The sequence below is a fragment of the Lacerta agilis genome, chromosome 10 (assembly GCF_009819535.1).
Source record: "Lacerta agilis isolate rLacAgi1 chromosome 10, rLacAgi1.pri, whole genome shotgun sequence".
NCBI classification, from domain to species: Eukaryota; Metazoa; Chordata; class Lepidosauria; order Squamata; family Lacertidae; genus Lacerta; species Lacerta agilis.
Genome location: NC_046321.1, coordinates 20,707,256 through 20,725,470, shown reverse-complemented (window position 1 = coordinate 20,725,470; position 18,215 = coordinate 20,707,256). Strand labels below are relative to the sequence as shown.

General features: G+C 44.8%; 1 protein-coding gene across 8 annotated transcripts in view; it reads right to left on the bottom strand.

Annotated features, from left to right (window-relative positions):
• The window catches only part of DENND2A (DENN domain containing 2A), a 64,819-nt gene that overhangs the window by 12,596 nt on the left and 34,008 nt on the right, over positions 1–18,215 (bottom strand). Inside the window, exons 6-14 of one of the 8 annotated variants that reach the window (XM_033163245.1) lie at positions 15,531–15,728; positions 14,466–14,562; positions 13,060–13,110; positions 11,805–12,001; positions 10,860–10,969; positions 9,902–9,971; positions 7,917–7,994; positions 6,377–6,517; positions 5,903–6,051 (exon numbers count right to left, since the gene is read on the bottom strand). In XM_033163245.1, the coding sequence (XP_033019136.1) occupies positions 5,903–6,051; positions 6,377–6,517; positions 7,917–7,994; positions 9,902–9,971; positions 10,860–10,969; positions 11,805–12,001; positions 13,060–13,110; positions 14,466–14,562; positions 15,531–15,728 (1,091 nt within the window). The remainder of the gene's footprint in view (positions 1–5,902; positions 6,052–6,376; positions 6,518–7,916; positions 7,995–9,901; positions 9,972–10,859; positions 10,970–11,804; positions 12,002–13,059; positions 13,111–14,465; positions 14,563–15,530; positions 15,729–18,215) is intronic. The other 7 variants (XM_033163249.1, XM_033163248.1, XM_033163252.1 and 4 more) reach the window with 7 other exon arrangements.

Genomic DNA, 18,215 nt, shown 5'->3' with positions numbered 1-18,215 from the left:
GATCATCTTTTTAAAAAAGTTAAGTTGGGAGGGGGGGGGGGCGACATTATTTTGGCTGGTGCCAGAAATATTTCCAAGTGGATGCCATTCAAACCTTTCTAGCAACTGAGTTTAAGTGGGCTGCAGTCAGTGGAAGCTTATGCCTTAATAAAGATGTCAGCCTTTAAGGCACCTTTGGAAGATACCTGAAGGCAGCCCTGCATAGGGAAGTTTTTAATGTTTGATATTTTATTATGCTATTATATTTGTTGGAAGCCGTCCAGAGTGGCTGGGGAAACCCAGTCAGATGAGGGGTGGGTGGGTTTACTATACTACTACTACTACTAATAATAATAATAATAATAATAATAATAATATTGTAACAACAACAGCAAGAAGCCACAAGACTGTCCACCCCCCCCCCACTCTGGGAAGAGCATTTCAAAGCTGGAGTCCCACCACTAAATACGTGATGTCCCCAATTGCGTGTCGAGACCCCGTAGACGCCCCCCGAGGATGAAATAAAACGACAGGACACAAGATATAAGGTTAATGTTATTGGGCAAAATTTGGCCACAACTTTATTGGTTACAGAATGTGAGCGGTATTGGCTTAGGTATTGAGTGGACCTGACTATATCTGACTCCTGCCTGCAGCGCAGGGAGTCCAGTAAGGGTAAACCACTGGTAGGGGGAGCTCCGTCAATTCAGACCAACTCGAGCTCCCTCTGGGTTCCTAAGGGGGTCGCGGCATGGCCCTAGCCCCGCCCCGGGCTTCGGACAAAATCCACACCTCCGGATTCCTTTAACGGAATACCCTTAAGCTTGGAGGGGCAGGCAATGGCCAGGCCTCCCCCTCCCCCAACATAAGGTCACCCAATGCCAAACCGCCACCTTACAAAGTTGTGACAATTGCTAAGTGGTAGGCAAAAACCAAATGGCCCAGCCAATCTGCCAAGTAGAAAAATTCCTACCAGGCCCCTGACAAGGGCAGGCGACCAACCAAAGTCCAAAGCAAGGCCATTGCGGGAAACCTGAAAGTAGGGAGGGAGGGTGGGAGATTTGCGGAAGCGAGCCGAAAGGACGCCCTCCCCTCCGGCTGGAGCCTCTTTTTTAAAGGAGTGCCCCGGCCACGCCCCCTAGCCTGCCGATTGGCCAGCTGTTTGCTGACGTGGCCGGGACTCCTCCGGGCGGTGAGGGACAAAGCCCCCCGCCCACCCAGAAGTGGGGAGGGCGGCCACGAGGTCCACCGCAACCCCTCCCCACGGGTAAGTGGAGCAGACTAACCATCACCACCACACCTGAGATGGTGGGGAATATTTGAAGAAGGTCCTTGAATGATCAAGAATCGCTTCACACCTTACAGGCCTGATTCCAGAACAAGCATACATTACATTGGTAGAAAAACAGCAGGTCTGAAAAGGATGTGATGTTCTCCCTATGGGAGGAAACAAATTTCTGATGAGATTGTACTTCTGGCTGTAGAAAGTGGTGACTCTGATGACACTTTCCTACTAGACCACACTAATTCTGATGTCCACCACTTCGATGATCTGCATTGTTGCATGATGTGGTTCATGCACCTCCTCAGGCATGTCATTCTTTTAAATTCAAAATGAACTGCACCAGTGTGCAAGACCTCAAATGAAAACCAGCCCACTCCTATCAGTTCTGAGTGTTCCTACTAGATGCCGCCAAAACTTTGCAAGTTTCCCCTCTGACTGTCAAGGCTAGAAGCTTGTTTAAGCGAAGCTTACATTGTAATGTTTTAACTATCTTCCATTTTATGTCTTTAACTCCCCCAAATCAAAGCCAGGTTTAATACTTGATATCTTTATTTTATATGAGTATATATATAAATATATCCTGTCCTTATAATACAAACACATCACTCAAGGTGGCTTGCAGTAATTAAATTCACATCGTCATACCACAATGTCAAGCAAAACAAAATGGAGACAAACTTCAGGTAAAACAAAAACATGGAAACAGCATCTGCTTCCCAGAGCAAAAGCATCCTGGAATTTTTTTTCTGCCCCTCCTTCTATCACTCTGTTTTATATTTTTTCATTTCTACGCCCTGCACCCCTGCTGCCAGCCTGCTCATCTTCTCTCCCTCCAAACTCTCCGCACCTGCATGAAATTAGACTGAGGGTCAGGTAGTTCAATGATACAACAGTAAATTGAGTGCATGGATAACCTCTTGACAGTTTCTGGTGGATTTCTGAGCATAACTGAAAGTGCTGGTTTCAACTTTTTAATGTCTTCGCTATCTTGGCCGTTATCTCTCAGAAAGCTGCCTAGTCATTAAACTCCTAGTCTGAGGACTTTACTCAAGCCTTCCTGCCTCTGGAAGTAAGGCAGGTAGGTGGTGACCATAACAGGGCCTTCTCAGTGGTGGCACCCTGCATTTAGATTAATTGCCCAGGCAGGTTCAGTGGCCAATGTCCTGGCTTCCTTTTTGGCTCCAACCAGGTGAAAATCTGTTTTTTCAGCCATGGTCTTAGGAGATCAATTAGTTTTACTACTTGTTTTGTTTAATGCTTGCATTTTTTTTTTACTATTCTGATCCTTGTTTACCTATATAATATATAATTTAATTTACTCTTTATGTATTGTAAATGTTTTTCAATCCTTCTGAAAGATGTTCCAAAAGCTGTGCCTGAAGGATGGCTAATACATACCTTAAAGTCACATTCATGCCCCCCAGTTGGTGAAATTTAATTTACGTAGAGAGGAGGTGGGATATTTTCTTGGATGCAAAAATAAGCATCACATTTTGGGAAACAAATATAAGGCACAATCCTGTCTACAGTTAAGTATGAACCCTCCCCACCAAGTTCACCATCCCACTGTGTTTTGTGCTGGATTGTATCCATGTTGTTCAAGATCGGGGGGGGAAAGCCACTTCAAAATGTCATACATTCACATTTTTGCAAACATTTGATGGCGTGAGATGGACAGCAGACAGGCAAGAAGGAAGAAGCAGAAGGGGGCAGTAACATGGCTGGGCCACAGAGACAAATTCTCATTCAGAACATCTGAGCTTCTAACATTTTTTCCACATTAAAAAGCAAGCCTTTTGCTTGCATCCATGAGGACTAGGAACTTCTCCCCTAATGTTCAAAGCAAAGATTCTCAGGATTCCAGGTCATATTGCATGCAGATGTACTCCGTCATTCTCTGCTCTATTTTCCCATAGCTTGTTCTTGTCCACCTTAAAAAAAAAACACCCCACCCAAACCTGGCGGATGAATGAATTTTTGGCTCCTCTTATGGCAGAGACCTCTTCCTTCTCTCAGCCCCATGGATGCAGCCGGACTTTCTGGGAATTGTGAAAACAGACAGGCTGTTGAAAGTTGATCTTGAGCTTATAAGCGTCATTACTCATCTGTTAAGTTTTGCCTTGCTGGCTTGAAGAGAGATCTCAACTCCTTCCATCCTCGAGTGTTTAAGAAATGGCCGTGTGCCAAGCACCAGCTGCAGAAAATCCTAAAGAAATCTGCCCCCCCTTTCTCCCCCCTGTAAGGTGTGGGTGGAAAACGTTTTTGCTTGGATCGCTTGCAGACACTAAACTAACAGCCACCTAAGCTAGTGGTAAGAATGCTAAGAATTGCATTGCTATATTAGACCGAGGTCCATCAAATTCAGCGAATCTTCTCGAGCAGCCGCTAGCTTTGAAAAGCTCACAAGTAGGGCGTGAAAGGGGTGAGAATCAGATACTACATATCCCCAGGTTCTGGTGCTTAGGGGCGTTACACTGGAGACTTTTAAAATATGAAATTTTCTGTTCGTTGTTACAGTCATACCTCGGGTTACGATAGCTGCGGGTTGCGTTTTTTCATGTTTCGCCCCGCACACAAGCGCAGAAGCGCGATATCACCGCTCGGGATGCTGACTTTTCGGGGTGCAAATGGCACCCCGGAACAGATCGGGACCATAACCCGAGGTACCACTGTATGTTGAATAGCTGCTGGCATTCCCATTCTCCTCAAATATGTCTTAATACTTAAAAAAAAACCACACACTTAATTTTAGTTACAGCCATATAAGCCTTCACACATAACCACTGACAGTGTAATCTCAATTATCTCTCAACCGTTACGCAGTACAGACACCACTAAGATGACATTTCAGTGACAAATAGGCGTTGGGGATGTGTCTGCCTGCAAGGGGAAAGCAGTCTTGCTCCACACCCATCCACAGAAAGCTCAGCCAAGATGTCCCACACACCCATGCAGGTTATGCACAGCTGTGGGTGAACTGAAAGGCTTCCCGACAATTAAAAAATATATATCTTTGTGCAACATATTGTCCTTTGAACAAGTGGAAAAGCAAAATCCTTGAGATATCCCTGAAATGGACTAGAAACCAGTAACTCGGGGGTGGTAACCTTTTTCTGCCTGAGGTCTCCATTACCTCATAGGCAACCTGCAGGGGGTGGGTGGTGGAGGGAGAGGACACCTGTGGTGGGTGGGACCTGAGGTTAAAGTGAGCGGAGCAACAGCTATATCACCTAACCTTTCTAATGTAGGGTAAATTCCAGCCACGCAAGAAGCCACAGGTTCCTACACACATATCTCTCTAGGAGTGAGCCGGCAGTAAATGACACAGTGCCAGTTATTAACAACAAACAACAACAACAACAACAACTGCCCTATACCCGCAAGTCTCAGGGCAGTTCACGGGATAAAATCACAATATAAAACCACAAAATACATTATCAAAATAAAACAAGAACAACCCAATAACCCCCTCCACACACACTTCATTTTAAAAGGGCATTGAATGTCAGTCAACCAAAGGCCTGGTTAAAGAGGAACGTTTTTTCCTGGCCAGTTGAGGTTATTAGCAAAAACACTATCTGCACAGACGTGGCTGAGAATCATGAACACAACAACTCATCCCCAGCACATCTTGCCTCCGAGAAGCAGTTGCAAAGGCTGAAGGTCCCCGCCTCCCAACAGCTGACTAAGTCTCCTCCTCTCCAGGGGTTTCCCCAAGCAATCGGAGACTAGATCCATGTGTCACCTCTCCTCCTTCTTTTTCATGCCTCTTCTGGTTCTGGGAGATCCAGGAGGAGGGGAGCTTGTTGCAGCAGGAGGGGGAGACACCCTTGACTCTTCCCCAGTCTGACTCATCTCTGCCTCTTGGCCTCCCTCCTGCTTCAGCTTCAGCCTCTGATTCTGGACTTCTCTCTGCTACAGGCTCCCAGCTCACTGCCCCTCCAGCTTCCAACACCTCCTCTTCCAAGTCATCTCCTTCTGACCACTCACTGTTGTCCTACCACCACTCTGAGCCGCCTTCTCCGGGTGGATCTCCATCTGGTTCCTTCCACCATTCCTCTGCATCCAACCAGCCCGTAACACCAGGCAAGCGATTGGCAGCACCACAGTTCAAGGACACATTCCTGACAAGCAAAGGCACTCAAAGAAAGGCACAGGGTAAAGGCTGATAAAAGGTGGGGCCTGGAGGGAGAGGGCCCCAGCTGGCCCCCAAGCCTGAGGTTTCCCATCCCTGCAATGAGGACACTTAGTGGAGGAGGTGTGGAAATACCTGCTCGTACAGAAAGGCCGCCTGAAATAAGGCAGCAGTGGTTGGTAGTGGAGAGCAGTCAGCATGTGAACCCAGCTTGAGTTGGAGCCGACGGAAAGGAAATATGCACCCCGGAAATCTCAGCTGCAGAGGTATTGTTTTGCAGCTTCATTTCTCCCTCTTATGTCCGGAAAGATGGGAGTAAGCTGGCACTCTTGATATCTAGGCCACACTGGAATATTGGGTTCAAGAATGGAGATGTGAGAATGAATGAATGAATGAATGAATGAATGAATGACTGGGTATCAGAAAGGGGGAACCCAAGGAGAACAGATAGTAAATTTTCTATGCAATGTGAGGCACAGAAAGAAGCCGCAAAAACCTGTTACCTGAGTTTGTCTGCTATAAATATCACCCTTCTCTCTAGCAGCAGGGAAGCAAAGACTCTGCTTAAGTGCCGGATGCTGAGCGAGGAGAACAGGGACTCAAAGTCAACGTGCTCGAGCCTCGAGTCAAGTGGTCGGCGCAGCTCTATTACCTGAAAAGGATAAAGAATGCAGCTAATGCAGAGAGAGTCTGTTTTGTGCATAGAAAGTCCCAGGTTCAACCCCCCCAACATCTCCAGGTAGGGCTAGCAGTGTCCTCTCTCTGAAACACTGGAGGTCTGCTGCCAGTCAGTGCAAACCTTACTGAGCTTGGTGGACCAATGGTCTGGCCTGGTATAAAGGCAGCTTCCCATGATGGCAAAAGTCTGGTGCCTAAAATCTCACCCGAGGTACTTAAGGAGCTGTCTCTGCCTGTTAACATTTACTTCTCTTTGGACTACCACTCTACTTGCTGCCTCACTCTGGTTTTGAGCTTACTTCTGTCCCAGAGCCAGGTAGGAAGTTCTTGATGCTGATGGTTCGTCCCAGAGCTGGAAAAGGAGCCTCCATGACGCTTCTCATAAGGGGCTGCACCAAAGCAGGGGAAATCCCACGCCTTTTCTCAACCTCATCCAAGATCTAAAAAGGCAGAAAAGCTGGTAAGTATATAATAATAATAATAATAATAATAATAATAATAATAATAATAATAATAATAATAATTTATTTATACCCCGCCCATCTGGCCGGGTTTCCCCAGCCACTCTGGGCGGCTTCCAACAGAACATTAAAATGCAATAATCTATTAAACATTAAAAGCCTCCCTAAACAGGGCTGCCTTCAGATGTCTTCTAAAGGTCTGGTAGTTGTTTTTCTCTTTGACATCTGGTGGGAGGGCGTTCCACAGGGTGGGTGCCACTACCGAGAAGGCCTTCTGCCTGGTTCCCTGTAACTTGGCTTCTCGCAGCGAGGGAATTGCCAGAAGGCCCTCGGCACTGGACCTCAGTGTCCAGGCAGAACGATGGGGGTGGAGACACTCCTTCAGGTATACTGGACTGAAGCCATTTAGGGCTTTAAAGGTCAGCACCAACACTTTGAATTGTGCTCAGAAACGTACTAACAAATAATATCTTCTACAAAAGACATGTCCGTTTCATAAGTTTGTCCTATCCTCTTATTGAGTTCCCACTTCTCTTCCAGTTTTTCCTTTCTTTAGGATGCAACAAGACATTCTTTCTTTTAAAAAAATCTAACTTTGGGAGATTCTAATCCAATGATTTCTTGTTTGTTTGTTTGTTTTAAAAAAAAGATGAATAGAGGGGAGAGGATTCATAACATATTTCAAGAGCTGTCTCTTAGATATACTTAAGAATTAAACCACAAAAAAGCTGGTGAATCTTAAGAACTTTGGGGAAAGTCCCTATTTCAGACCTGCTAATAACTACAGCAAGGTTATCCACATAAGACTTAACAGACGTACAATGGGACCTTGGTTCTCGAATGGATTAGTTATTGAACAACTTGGAACCCAAACGCTGCAAACCTGGAAGTAAGTGTTCCGGTTTGCAAACTTTTTTCGGAAGCCGAAGTGTTACACTTCGGATTTGAGTGCCACACTTCCTTTCTGAGTGCTACGCTGAGGTCTGTCTGTGTTTACTATTTATTTTAGGGGTTGTTTTTTTAAAATCTGGAACGGATTAAGCCATTTTGCATTACTTCCTATGGGAAAGCGCGCCTTGGTTTTGGAACGCTTTGGTTTTGGAACGGACTTCCGGAATGGATTAAGTTTGAGAACCAAGGTACAACTGTACTTTTGTTTCTTTGCGAATCAAAGTCCACGTGCTAGCATGCAGGACCACTGAGCTATCTAGAGAGATAATCCAGATGAATGTTCTCATGGAATCAGAACACAGGTGAGGGCAAGTCACTATTCTCTATTCTCAATTCTCCACCCTGCTCTAAATGATGCCCCAGAAGCATAAACCATCATCTCCATCTTTATGTATAGCCCACACTGTCCATCTCCTTCTCCATCTACCTTAGAAAAGAGGTTGAAACATCCAAGACGGCTCACAATGCAGTAAACTTCAGGAAGTCGCTTCCCTTTCCCACTGGGCTTTCAAGAGAGACAGACAAAAGACACACCCACACAGAGATGCACAGTAGTTAACAAGGAGAAACAAGTCGGTGTTCAGCGCAGAAGGCAGCTTCCCCCAAACTAATTCCCCTTCAGAAAGCTTGAACGTATGAAAGAAACATTATTCACGTTTTCTAGAAAACTCATTACTTCTCCAACTAAATGATACTGAATATTGAGAGTTCATAGCATCTTAAAGAGACGTGGTTACTTGGGTCTGGTTGCAGAAAGGAAATTGTGGTACTGTGATGAAATACTGAAAGCTATAATAATAATAATAATAATAATAATAATAATAATAATAATAATAATAATAATAATAGTGTGAGATAAACATATGAACAATTTGTTCTGGACATTTTCTTTTCATCACCAACACTAGATTTATAGCACAGTATCAAGCAGCAGGAGCAATTGGTGATTTTGATACTTGGCTGGAACATAGTGTGTCTAGTTTAACCTAGGACGGAACAATTACAATGGGTTGTATCCAACCAAGTCCTTCTCAAGAGCTGACTCACTGAATTTAATGGACCTAAATTAGTCATGTCTATTAGTGCCAATGGCTGTACTCTAGAGTATGACTAACAATGAATAGGACCCTGGGTTTAATTGGTTCAAGGAATCTGATGGCTTTACTCACCCCCCCCCCCCCATAATCCAAAATTAGGGTACAATTCAAACTCTTTTTGCATCAGGTTTCAAAGCAGTTCTGGGGGTGGGGAGAAGCTGAAGGCTGGTACAGCAATCTGCTTCCTCCTCTTGCCTTCTGATAAGACTGGTGTGCATGGCAGTGGCATGGGTGCGAATGTTGCCCTGCTGCTCCATTAAGGCCATTGGGCAGAGGTTGAGGTGAGGATTGAACCTTGGAAGCTGATTCCAAGAAATAAAAAAAGAACTTATATTTCATGCACCACTGGTAAATCTGGAAAAATGGTTTCTGTTTCCTCAAAAAGGATTACATCCTAAAATATGTAGCAGATCAACTTCATTTTAGATTAAAAAGGAGGCAGATTCCAGGTACATTTGGTGGTAGTATAAACTTATAGAAAGTTTTTTTTTTAAACTATGGTAATTTTAATAAAGGATGTTACTGGGTGTAAACTTGTATGTGATCCAGGAGGATTTCTCTTGAGAGTCCTTGAAAATGCAGTCAGTGAAGTAACATTGGCTTGTTTCAAACTAAACACTGCCAAGTTTGTTTGGGTTTGGATGCCACAATGAGCTGTGGCTAACCAAAAGTAGAAGCAAGAGCTTCCCAACTCCTCCTTGCTGGACCAGAAAAGGAGAGGGCTGGGGGAAATAAAGTAAAAAGGTAAAGGACCCCTAGATGATTAAGTCCAGTCAAAGGCGACTATGGGGTGCGGCACTCATCTCACTCCAGGCCAAGGAAGCTGGCATTTGTCCACAGACAGATTTCCAGGTCATGTGGCCAGCATGCCTAAACCGCTTCTGGTACAACGGGACACCATGACAAAAGCCAGAGCGCACGGAAACACCGTTTACCTTCCCGCCACAGCAGTACCTATTTATCTACTTGCACTGGCGTGCTTTTGAACTGCTGGGTTGGCAGAAGCTGGGACAGAGAGCTCACCCCGTTGCGGGGATTTGAACCGCCAACCTTCCAATCAGCAAGTCCAAGAGGCTCAGTGCGCCACCTGTGTCCCTAGCGCTGGCCTGAGGGAAGGTGCAGCTTGTCCCCATCAAAATAAACTTAGGCCTATTTTTACATCTAAACACAGCCATTCTGCGGGCAGATTTGTTCAGTTACCTTTTTCACTTTGGAAAAGAGGTGAGTGTTGACAGCACAGAAGGGTTGCTACCTTTTTTTGATACCATGCTGTTTTTAGAAGGATTTTCTTTTTATGATTCTTAAAGATAGTTACCAGTAGCCTTCTGCAGTATCCGAACCTTCGACTGCCATCTTCGCTAGTCAAGACAAATGAGAAAGTCTCACTGAAAGGACAGAGACAAATAGAAGATAAAAATGACTTCTGCCTTGACAAGGCTTTCTTTTACACATACTTTAGTAGGAGAGCTGGGAAACCTTTGGCCCTCCAGATGTTGCCGAACTACAACTCCCATCGTCCTTAGCCATGCTTGCTGGGGCTGATGGGGAGTTATGGGAATTTCTGAAACTGCCCTTCAGACTGCAAGAAGGGAGCTCTATGTTTGAATGCTAGGTCAGTAGAGGGAGTGTACTTGGGTATCTTGTCTTTCTTACAAGTTGGTTAGGGCAGCATAAACGGGACCCAGCTTATCTTCACAACAACCCTATGAAGTAGGTGAGGCTGAAAGATCGAGACTGGCTCATCGGCACCCAGCAATCTTCATGGATGAATGGGGTTTTTTAGCCTGGATCTCCGAGCCTGAAACTGTCACCCTGCGGTGGGGAAATGAGGGCTGTCCAGAGGTTATTGGTCTCCATCGCCCATCAACCACCAGCCAGCATGGCCAACAGGAAGGGAAGATGGGAGCTGTAGTCCGGCGGCAACATCTAGAGGGCCACAGGTTCCACATCCCTGCTGTAACCACTACACAATTCAGGGGATAAAGGTTCCAGGTTGGCCATCTCTACCATGCCCATCTGCAAGCTTCCTAAAGCTCGGTCACTTGGTTGTGCTAGATTAGGAGGTCTTCTAACCTGAATCTGGGACCAGACAATTGCTTTGGTTTTCTCTCCTTGGCCTTACATAAAGTGAGCTCGCTTCTCCAGCTGGTTTCTTCTGTTTGAGCCTCACTGTTCCCCACTGGGCAGCACTATTTTGGATGAGGGGAAGGTGCTATTGGGGGGGGGGAGGGAGAGAGAGAAAGGAAGAAAGAAAAATCTATGATGCAACTTGCCTGCTAAACTGGCAGACAGGTGTCCAGTCTTTAGCGTCAGGGAAGCAAAACTGAGGGATGGCTTTTAGCTGGTCCTCTGCTTCCCTCATGAATTTGAAGGAACGTTCAAGCTAACGGAAAAAGAAAAGAGATGAGTTTCAGATTAGTTAAGAAGAGAGTGAAACAGCTTGAAGGACTGTCCTCTCTGCCCAGCTCTGAGATAAAACGAAGAGGTGATGGAAGAGACTGTCCTTCTGCCTGGACAGCTGCTTGTCTAGTTTGCCTGACCTTTGCATATTTCCCCCTCCAGCTGCCAACCAAAGCTTATGGATTCTTCCATTAAGTCAGATTCAAAATGCATCAAGTTCTTTGGTGCCATCAGAGGTAATGCTAACATTTTAAAAGCCATACCTTCAGTTAGGGTGCTTGGTGATCTAAGAACAGAGGAACCTGCCTTACACCAGGTAAGACTGTTGGTCAGCTGTGTCTAGTGCTGTTTTCTCTAAGGAGTACTAGCTTTCTAAGTCCTCAGTCAGAGGACTTCCCCATCACTTGCTACCTCGTTCTCTTTAACTGGAGACAAAGGATTGGAAACAAGGGCCCAGGGCCGGATTTAGGTTTGATGAGGCCCTAAGCTACTGAAGGTAATGGGGCCCTTTATATGTCCAGCTATCCTTTGTCAACTACAAATTGCAGCTGTTTTTTGTGTTGAATATATGCTATATGGTAATTTATGGACCTAATAGGTATCTAAAGCCACTTGCACATAACAAAATATGTAAATATTCAAAGTAATTGTTGAATTTATCTTATATTTTGGAAATGTACATCCAGTTTTTTTCCTTTAAATTTTTTTGGGGGGGCCCAAGAGAGTGGGGGCCTAAGCTATAGCTTGTTTAGTTTATACGTAAATCTGGCACTGCAAGGACCCCTTACATGCAAAGTATGTGTGGCTCCTTCACTCACATGGCTCACCTTTAATGGAAATTGCTGGGTGACTTCAGGGACATACGGGGCACAAGCCTGCTTCTTGTGCAACGAGACCACTACGAAGTACTCAAAGAGTTGCCTTTCTTGGTACTCGATGAGATCCCGCTCCAAGGTTTGGTATCTGGGGGCTTGTTTCAGGCGAGACTTCACATGAACCAGGCGCTGGCTGTGAGCTATACAAAGACAGGCAAAGGAAGTCAGGTTTGTGTCACTGTTTTGCATACTTACTATTCCCATAATGCTTTGCAGTCCCTCCACATCTTTTCTCAATGTATTCTCCATGATCTAAAGGGTTTGGTATTACTTCATGCCATGAGGAGGAGAGAAAAATGTCCAAACTATGCCACAGAACTGTAAAGCGACATTATATGGAGGGCAAAGATGAAATGTAATATTAGAAGTCGTTGTACCATGAACTTTGTGGTACAACGGGAGAGAGAGAGCAAAGTGACATACAGTCGGAGGAGTCAAAGCATGTCTGGAGTTGAGCATGTATATATTTAACTGCATAATTCAAGATAATTTTCTGAAAAGAAAAATATAAAAGGCTAGAAATGTTTTCTGTGTTGGTTTAATGGCACCATTAAAAAATTGGTTGGATCCAAACTATGTTCATTGTGGTTAGTTGTTAATATTGCAATCAATAGGCCTCAATTACAACTTACTTTTCACATTGATTTCAGTGGGTCCTACATGCAAGTCACTTAGCATAACCCAACCCATTAAGTCTACAAATTATTAAATAAAACAGGCATATTAAACACCCCCACCCTCTGACCCTTTGGCAGCCCACCCACCCCCCACTTCATTACATGTGCGCTTGCACACAGAAAAGAAAATTAAGTCCAAATCCAAAATATTAAGGTAGAACCTTATTTCCACCTATCAAGGTTGTAAACCTGAATGCATGCACTCAGGAGGGAACAGAACCCAGGGAACATTGTAAGACTTATTTCTCAGTAGACCTGCACAGGAATGCACTACACATGAGTTGCAAAGATAATGAGCTTCTCTGCAAACTGATTCTGGAGAGCAGCATCGGCTGTGTAGCTCTCAGAAAGCTAGGTAAATGGCATGTTCATTTTTACAGTATCTAAATGTCTAGGCAAGCACAAAAAGAAATCCTGGTGCCTTTGGGAAAGAAAGAGTCTCGGGTGTAAATCATTCCTCAAACCCCTAACTTCCATTTCAAAAATCTCTCTCTCTTTTGCTCACACTCCTGTTTTCTTACCTTTAAGCTTCTCTTCAGTGTCGCTGTCCGATTCACTATTCTCATCTGTAACTAGCAGGAAATAGAGAGGAAGAGAATAAAGATCTTATACACTTCACAAACAAAAACAGTAATTGCCTCCTAAACTGTAAGGTCCATGGATGGTTGCTCATGAGTAACCAGGCAAAACTCCAGCTGTTCCTTTAGTAGTTTTATTGTGCATACTATGTACAGTGGAGAGCTTAAAAGTTCATGTCTGTATCAACCACCTGCAGAATCCGGGAGTGGCCCCTTCCGGTTCTGACCCCAACATAAGAGCTTCGGCATATGAAATCCCCACCTCCCCTCTTTTCGTTTCACCCCCTACGCATTCGGGGCGACGGAAATGGCGTGTCTCTCTCCTCTCCCTCTGCGTGAGGGGAGTGCAGGGTCTCTCCAACATCCCCAGAGCCTCGGCTCTCAGTTCCCTGGGCTAGTGGGCTGCCTCCCCCTCCCTACTGGAGACATCGCTGTCTCCCCTGCTGGAGGAGGAAGTGCTACTGGTCAGGTGGGACTGAGGCTCTCTGTAGCATCCCGAGAGCCCTTCCACCACCCTATGCTGAGCCTGGGACAATCCCCTGACATAAACCAAAATGCAAATGTCCTTCAAGAGATTCATTTCCCTGAATTTTGTGGTGCAGCCCTCTAACCAAATAATGTGTACAAAACTGTGTAATATTAGGTTAAAGTGTGCATAAAGATGCACATAGAAGTGAAAATAACGTACGGAAAAGCACATTAGGAGAAACGGCTTGCAAAAAAAAAAAAAGGTTTATGCCAGGCAATAATTGCACGCAAAAATGTGTATATTGAGAAGGACTTCCTTAAAACAAACAAATAAAAAAACTGCATGCAGAAAAGTGCAGACCTGAAGTTACAATTAGAAAACTGAGAAACTGAAGGTGTGTTTGAGTGTTTGCCAGAACAGGCATACACTCAAAGTGTGTGTGTGGGGGGGGGGGCTGACACACTCCCACAAGCCCTGACCCCAACACCCACACATGCATCACACCCCTTATTAGATCCCGACCACCCCAGTGATGAGCGGAGAAGATCCGCAGGGAGCTTCTACTTGCATTCACTTGAACACACGCCAACACCTTGAGCACTGACGACCCTTGTGTATCCCCAATGTGCATGGGCACTTATGTGCAGGCTGCCCCCGTCCACAGATACAGAGCTGGCGGGCTCAGTGCATGAATGCACCTTGAGAAATAAGACAGATTTGTCAAGCCCTTTCAGCTATTTAATATTAGAAAGCGTGCTGGCGGTGGGGGGGGGGGCGGGGAGGAGAGAAACAAGAACAAAACCACAATGAACCCCCCAAACACAGTACAAGCAAACACCCCAAAGCCTCTCTGTCCCCTCCCTACAAACTTCCTCTTTACCTCTTCCCGAGCTGCTCTCTGTGGACTGTGACAACCTCTTGACTCGCTTCTTCCCTCTTCGCGCTTCATAGATGGCATTGATTTTCAACACCAGCTGCTTAACATAGAGAAGGCAAGTCAGCGTTTTCTCCATCCACAAGTCAAGATAACTGAAAATCCTTTCTCCGTTCCTGCTTCTTTCCTCGCATTTATTTTCCTTTGGCCCTTTCTATCCTTTTGTTCCAAGCAGTCTTTCTCTTGGTGAGAATCTTCCACAATTCTGTGTTTATTTATTTATTTTTAAAGTAGTGTGCAAATTAAGCAAATCTTAGAAAAACATTTAATCCACAGAGCTAATTTGTAACATACCTTTAATCTGTAAATTTGGGTTGTGAAACTGACTCTCTCCGGTTTGGTGAAGGTAGACTTAACAGTTACATTTAACATGTATATTTTACCTTCCTGCACATACTATTTAATGTACATTTAACCTGTATAGCTGATTTGGAATGTGCTATTACTTTGGAGGTATTATTTTCTTCCAATTTAGACTTAAAGTAATGGATCAAGGGCCTTCTTTACACATCACAAACTTTGATTCTTACCTTAGGTCTGGTATGGGGAACTTGTGACTCTCCAGATGTTGCCTGAGAAGATTTCCCAACATCCCTGACCATTGACCTTGCTGTCTGGGGTTGATATGAATTGGAGCCCACCAACATCTGGAGATCCACCAGCTCTCTACCTTCTGGCTTAGGTACATCAGTCATACATCCTTTCACAAGACTGGCTCAAACCAAAGTGAGGAGGGAGAACAAGTGATCCGTTTTACATCCACAACAGGTGGTTATTTCAATGGCAGTCAACTTAAATTTACAACTTCATCTCACAATGATCCATAAAGTTTTTGGCCTGGCCCGTACGGAGTGAACAGAAATTAAAATTCCAAGCCCTTCAGCATATCCTGTTAAGATTGATGACATCATATCCATATGCTTATTCTCAGTCTTCACTATCTGCCTGCCCTTCCCCTAAAAAAAAAAAAAGAACAACAACCAAGAGAGAGAGAATATCTGTGTGGGTTACCTTAGGAATTTTTCTCCTCCTCTTGCCATTTTGAGTATCACCCAAGGAGAAGAAAGTATCGTCAGGGCTACTAGGGGTGGAAGGGGGACTGATTCTGGAAGGAGAACACGTCCCATCTCGGTTTGATTTCCGTATGTCTAATAACTTGAAACTCCGCCGTTCCGAATTCTGCCGAAAGAAGATGGGCTTGGAGAGCAGCTGTGGAGGCCAGACAGGAACAGGGAAAAAACAGGCGGCAGCATTTAATCGGAGATGCTGCATTTCTCCACGGCAAAAGTAACTCCCACCCCAAGCAGGCAAAGCAGAGACATTAGTTACAATACTTCTTGGCAGATGATCTCTGGCCTAATAAATTTCAGCAGCTACTTTGATTCTCACTGGAAGGCCCAGCAAGATAATAGGAGAGGCCCTGATTCCTCATTGTGACAAACTCACAGCGGAGTCTCGTCCTCAGAAGAGAAAGAACTCTTGTTGCTTGTGCAACCCAGGCTGGCAAGCTTTGTAGCAGCAGCAGCAACAACAAAAAAGCCAGCAAAACCAAGCAACCAAAGACATTTGTATGGGAGAATGAAAGAGCTACTGTACCACATCGGACGAAAAGTAACACGGGCCAGTAGTCTGTCAGGCTGTGGCTGTTTAACAATTGCTTCAGAGAAATGTTTAAGCAGCCCTGAAGTTGCATATTTAGGGATTGCTACATTCCCTAACCTTGTCATTTAGCAATTGATTCTACCCAGTAATAATAGAGTGGTCTGGCACCTGTTCGTGGGTCTTCTGATGTTCAAGTCCTGGGTTTCAACATGGGAAACCCAAATACGAATCCTGGCTTAGCCATGAAACTTACTCAGCGACCTTTGGAACTGTTGAAAGGTTGGTGTGAGCATAAATAAGCTCTCTGTGTACTGATAACTGCTCCAGAAATTATTCCTTTCCATTCTCAAAACCCCAAACCCCGAGGGAACAGCCAACCTCATCTTAATCCGGGGAACAGCAGTGGGGAAGAATTATTATAAACTGACAGCCAAACCGGAAAAAACCTCAATGAATGTGATGGTTACTTAGCTTGGTTTCTTTGTTAATGCAAAAAAATGAAATAAAAAATAAGACTACTTTTTCAACATTTTGGGGAAATAGCAATACCTTTTTGCAATAACAGGATTGTTTTGCAATCCAACGGGTGACATTTCCAGACTAAAAAAAGTCAGGTCTTCGAAAACATTTTGTATGGAATCATCTCTTCCCACTCCTTTGAACCGCATATCCATATATGTAACAATTAATAGTACCAGTATTGCAATGCCTCTTTTTACAAGCTCGCAACAGAGATGGGCTCCCAATTTCTCACCACTTCTCCCTGCTGGTTGTGCCTTCAGCCTCATCTTCAGTGCAAGAGGGTTCCCACCCCTTCAGTTAAAACACTTTGGAGAAGACTATGCGTGTCCGCTGCACTCTGTGCAGCGCCTAGCACACTTTAGCAACATCAAACCATGTTGCAAGACGTCCGACAACCCGCACCTCTCCAATTTCACTCATCCAGGGTCCAGTTTCTGATCGGATCCATGTGCTTGGGGTCTGGAGCTCCCTGAGTTAATGACACTGAGCTAGGTGCCATGGTCAGTTTCCTCAGCAGCTCACCCTCCACCCCATCCCAAGCCTGCAATTGGCAGTGAGCTGAACAGAGTCTCTTCTCCGAACTTAACAAAACCAGAGACTGTGATGGCCAGCTCACTCCCAACGAGAAACAGAATGCCTCTCCTCATGTAGCTAGGAAGGTCAACATTTTCCTGTTCAACTCCTATATATCACCCACAGAACAGGTAGGAATTTAGGACATGTCACAACATAGAGTTTGCTCCCTAGATGACAACTTATTGTGATGTGCTCCAAGACACTCCACCCAGGTGTGTCCTGTGTGCCCATATTTCCTGGACTCCCAGAAAAGTCAGTGCAATAGCACAGCTGCAGCAGAGTGTGACTCTCTTGCTACTCAACAGTTCAGGGGCAGCTCCCAAGTGCCCTTATGCTGTCTGTACCAATGGAAGGTTTCCCATATTTTTGCTCTACTGTTGGTCATTCATTTTATTACTTCATGGCAAGGGCGGACAGGCTTCAGCTTTGTGAAATCTACTTTTGCTTTTGTTTTTATAAGAAGCCGGAGATCCGCCAACCAGAGCCAGGAGCAAAAGACATGCGCATAAAATTTAAAAATTATGAGCTCGGGAATCTGCCCCGAGCCCCAGAAGTGACCTTTGCTCACAGTCCCTCCACACAAAAATGATTACCCTCCCTTTCGGTATTTTAGCATTATAAAGGAAGGGATAATTTGTGTCATTGCTATGATTAAACAATGAGGTTTCAGAAATACTCGCTTATCTGCTGTAAGTCACACCCTGGGATCTACCAGTAGAACCCAATTCACCTTCCGCCCACTCCTCTTTTATGACCACTATTTTGCCAATGGTTAAAAAAGAGAAAGAAAACAACCACCACCAATAACAAACCCAGGCTGTTGGTGAGGCAGGGTAGAAAAATTAAAGATGGCAGTGTCACAGGAGTAAGAATTGAGACAGGAGTAGAATCAGAATGCAGAAATAGGCTGATACCCACCAAAAGGGGCAAAAAAGGAGCAAACAATCCACAGCTTTGAAACAAAGTGCTTACAAGCCTAGAGATCCCAGATCGATG